The 4688-nt window shown below is 35.5% G+C and overlaps 1 protein-coding gene across 1 annotated transcript; it reads left to right on the top strand.

The window, feature by feature from the left end:
- Positions 1 to 1518: 1518 nt before the first annotated feature.
- On the top strand, positions 1519 to 1913 carry LOC133806653 (uncharacterized mitochondrial protein AtMg00810-like). Its single transcript, XM_062244749.1, has 2 exons — positions 1519 to 1744; positions 1801 to 1913. The coding sequence occupies exons 1-2, from the start codon at positions 1519 to 1521 to the stop codon at positions 1911 to 1913; spliced, it is 339 nt and encodes a 112-aa protein (XP_062100733.1).
- The last annotated feature ends 2775 nt before the right edge of the window (positions 1914 to 4688 follow it).

Genomic DNA, 4688 nt, shown 5'->3' with positions numbered 1-4688 from the left:
TGGCTATTATGAATATGTTGTGACTGGGTTTTCAACGAGGCTTGATTTAGAGGACTGTGCTCGGGATTGTGGTGCTCAGATAGCTCGGGACATAGGTAAGAAAACTGCTGTACCCGTAGAGCAGGGCGTGGCCCTATTGTTTGTATTGTGGGGCATAGGCCTATTGATTGAATTGCAGGGCGTAGCCCTATTGTTTATGTTTAGTATATTTTTAAATATATATTGATATTATGTTATGTGATGCATATTTGTGAGTGAACGGCGAAGGCCGAAAACGGCAAAGGCCGGGAACGGTGAATGCCGAGAACGGCAGGAAGCCGAGTACGGCAAGGGGCCGGGATCGGTGTTGAGCACGTGGAGTGCAGGCCATTAGGGTGAGACCCTACTAGGATGCTGAAGTCATCCTTTCAATGAAGACCGCGAACCTAGGGCCTGGTAAAGCGCCTGGGACGGCAGTGGCCATTATATGTTTAGCTTGTTGGTTGTCTTGCTGTATATTGTTGACTTTTGTGCATATGTTATATGTTATATGTGAGTTTTCTTGCTGGGCTTCAGCTCACAGGTGCTCTATGGTGCAATAAAGGGTAAAGGAAAGGTCGACCAACCATGAGTACGGAAAGCGTGGAGCGACGGATACATGTTCGGCCTGCCTGGCCGCCACGACCAGGGTTACTTTGGGATGATGTAATGTATTTGGTAGATTTTTCGCCTAAGTCCACCTTAAATGTATTTTGAGATGTAAAGGATTTTCTTAACAATATTTTGGGATCCCAAATGTATAACTCTTTACGTTTTCAATGGATGACCGCATTTTTATATTAAATGACTTTTATTATAAGTTAGCTACACTTTTAACCTAAAACCTCAATTAGTGAGCTAATGGCATATTTTTAACTCACTTAGTAACGACTCTAAGTAAGTAGGGCATTACAGTAGCACAGGGGTATACTCAAATTGAAGGTATGGATTTTGATGAATATTTTGTCCCTGTTGCAAGACTTGAGTCCATAAGATTGTTGTTAGTTGTTGCTTGCATTGTTGGTTTCATACTATACCAAATGGATGTCAAATTTGTTTCTTTAAATGAAGAAGATTTTGTTGAGAAACCAAAAGGATTTGAAGATCCACATTTTCCAAATCATGTTTTTCAGTTAGAAAAGGCATTGTATGGTCTGAAACAAGCCCTTCGAGCTTGGTATGAAAGATTGACTCAATTTCTTGTTTTGAAAGGATACAAAAGAGGTGGAGTTGAAAAAACATTGTTTATTAAAAACATTGATTCTGATATTATTATTGCTAAAATTTATGTATATGATATTGTTTTTGGTTCATCCTTTAACTCTGAAGTGCAGAAATTTGTTACGCAAGTGAAAGATGACTATGATGGGAGAATTGACCTATTTTCTAGGTTTGCAAGTCAAACAATAAGAAGATGGAACTTTCATCTCTCAAAGCAAGTATGCTAAAAATTTGGTCAAGAAATTTGGTTTGGAGTCTGCCAAACATGCCAAAACACCAATGGGGACCACTGTCAAACTGATCGAGGATGAAAATGGTGTAAAGTTAGATCCAACACTATACAGAAGCATGATTGGAAGTCTTCTATATCTCACAACTAGTCGACCAGATATTAGCTACATTGTTGGGGTATGTGCTTGGTATCAAGGGAATCCTATGGAATCCCATGTGTCTGTTGTGAAGAGAATCATTTGCTATGTTAATGACACTCTGAGTATGGAAAATGGTATTCTAAAGAAACTAATTCTAACATTGTTTATTTTAGTGATGCTTATTGGTCAGACAATGCAGATGACAAGAAACGTACAAGTGGTGGATGCCTCTATCTAGGAAATAATCTCGTTTCTTGGCATAGCAATAAGCAAAATTCAATCTCTTTGTCAACTGCAGGCTGAGTACATAGCTGCAAGAAGCTGTTGTACTCAAATGTTGTGGATGAAACAAATGATGATAGATTGTGGGTTTGATCTTGACACTTTGACTATTTTTTGTGATAATACTAGTGCAAGAAACTTGTTGAAAATAAAACTTTGGTCTTAGAATATATTGAGACTGACAAATAAATTCCAGATATTTTCATAGAACCCTTGATACTGTCAGGTTTGATTCCCTCAGGAAATCCTTGGGAGTTTGTACTAATTAAATATTGTTTGTGATGTGTCATATCCCTGTGCTAGAAAGTGTTGTTCGATGTCTTCTTGTTCTTGTCCAAAGAGAAAGTCTCAAACATTATGACAAAGTGTATTTTTACTACTAGGTTAGATTTTATAGTTAATATATGTCATGCATATTTCGAAAAATAAAATCAAAATAGATAGTTCCTCCAATTAATATTCTTTCAAATCAATTTATGTGTATAGTGTGTGAGCATTTGATCCTTAAAAAATATTTTTGGGCTCCATTTTAGAATAGAGCTACCTGCATTGTTGAGTGAGTGATTTTCGTCTTTGAGTAAGTTGGAACTAAGTAACTAAAATTATGTAGAAGATACTCTACCACTAAAAAAGGCTGCCTTCAAGGTAGCGTGAAAGAGTCTAATTTGGGTACTCTTTGAGAAAAATGCTGAAAATTGCCACATAGGGAAATGACCCTGAAAAAGGCAAAAAAAATTGCCATACAGGGCAATGATCTCTGCTTTCACAATCACTCACAAATGATTAAGATATATTGCTAGGAAAAAATTTGTAAGACTCGTACACACTTATTGATTTGCTTAAAATATTTTTTGTGACATGACTAAATATTTTGTGATTTTTTGAAAATAAATGAATGATTTATATTAAATATATCTTCTAACCTTATAATAAAAATATGTTATGAATTAACATTTGTTACTTTCTCCAAAGACAAGACACGAAGACATTGGGCACAATCAGAATGAGATATTATTGGCAATCTTTGTTTTTTTGTAATTTGCATACTATATTAATATTATATATATAAAGAGAAGGGAAAAAGATTTGACTGTGGTTATCAAGAAAGAGAAATGTGGTATTTATATACTGCTTTTGATTTTGTCACTTATTATATTATTTGACTTCAAAAGTTTCTATTTTTGGTTTGTTTTCCTTGACTATGCAAAAATATTTTTGGGATATTAATTCATTGAGTCGCATATATTCAAAAATTAGTCTCAAAAAGGAATTTATTTCAAATCGCCCGTTGTCCATTTGGTTCTTATATACACAGTCCCCAAAGTCTCTCGCACGACGGCTCCACTCGCCTATGACAATGTCCCATCCAAAGGTATCTCGGCTTCTCCTGAACCAACTGGGTCTGAAACTCATTGGTACCCATTAGAGAAAGCCACATCCGAAACCCATTGGAACTCATCACTGTCACCCCATCCAAATCAAAAGGGTGTTTTCAAGTCATAGCATCTCGTTTTATGTCGTTACTCCTTTGACTTATTGATAGACAAAAATGGGGAGTAATTTTGTGGTTTGGGAGTTCTTTCTTATTTTGATGGTTAAATGTTAAACTTTGATAAAAGTTAACATTTTCTGTGATATTGGTTATATGCTTGATATGCCTTTCGCAGGGAGAGTTGATGTTATACTTTATTAATATAATAGCCAATATGCTTTCCAGGAACTCTCAAAATAGTTGTTAAAATATTTTTGTCTAACAACTTTCCAAATGGGAAGATTGTAAAATCCTTGATTAGCAAACATAATTTAGAAAAAAAATATTTTTACAACTCATGAAGAAAATCGATGGAATATCTTGTGTAATTTGTGAATTAATTCTTGAAAATTGTAAATGAGTTTGGAATTTGAAATTCATTTGAATTAGATGTCCTTAATGTGAATATATTATTCTTACCATTTTTATCACAAAATAAACTTTATTGTAAGAATAATACATTTGACTTATTCTGACCAAGTATTTTCAAAGATTGAGTATTTCAGGAAAAGAAAGATTCGAAAAGGAACATGGTCAAGAAAAATTACCAAATTCGTTTAAGCCAGTCAAGACTAATGATCGCGCCGACTTAGCAGTTTCCTATTCTGTCGGAACATTATCAACCTGGCTGGGAGATTTTTTCAATCAACGAAATTTGCAAATATTCTTGTATTAATTGCAAGATTTCAGAAGAGTTGGTCTTGAACATTTTTCTCAACTATAAATACCTTGCCAAGACCTTTAGAAAATTTCTCTCTTCCATTTTGAATTTGAAAACTCTCACTACTACAAAACTGAGTTTTCCCAACACCCAACCATGACAGTCAACTCTGTTGACTGTCATAATTGTTTAGCGGGACTCTACGTCGACAGTTAAAAATTGTAGGCATAGAGACTAACGCCGACAGCTAATAACTGTCACCGTTGCTTTTGACTGTCGCTATTGACCCCAACGCCGACAGTTAATTCGATACCAATGCCGACAGTTAAAATGTGTTGCTATTGACCCCAACGCCGACAGTTAATTCGATATCAATGCCGACAGTTAAAATGTGTTGCTATTGACCCCCAACACCGACAGTTAATTTGAGACAAATGCCGACAGTTAAAATGTGTCGCTATTGATCCCAACGCCGACAGTTAATTTGAGACCAATGCCAACAATTTTATTGTAATTGTTGCCAATCACGATACCTAATAATTATCAGTTGCTAGCAACGACGACATTTAATAACTGTCGGCGTTGCCAGCAAAAACGACACTTA

Source organism: Humulus lupulus, chromosome X, assembly GCF_963169125.1.
Source record: "Humulus lupulus chromosome X, drHumLupu1.1, whole genome shotgun sequence".
Taxonomy (NCBI): domain Eukaryota; kingdom Viridiplantae; phylum Streptophyta; class Magnoliopsida; order Rosales; family Cannabaceae; genus Humulus; species Humulus lupulus.
The sequence above is the reverse complement of the archived record's forward strand: the minus strand, read 5'-3'. Positions and strand labels throughout refer to the sequence as shown.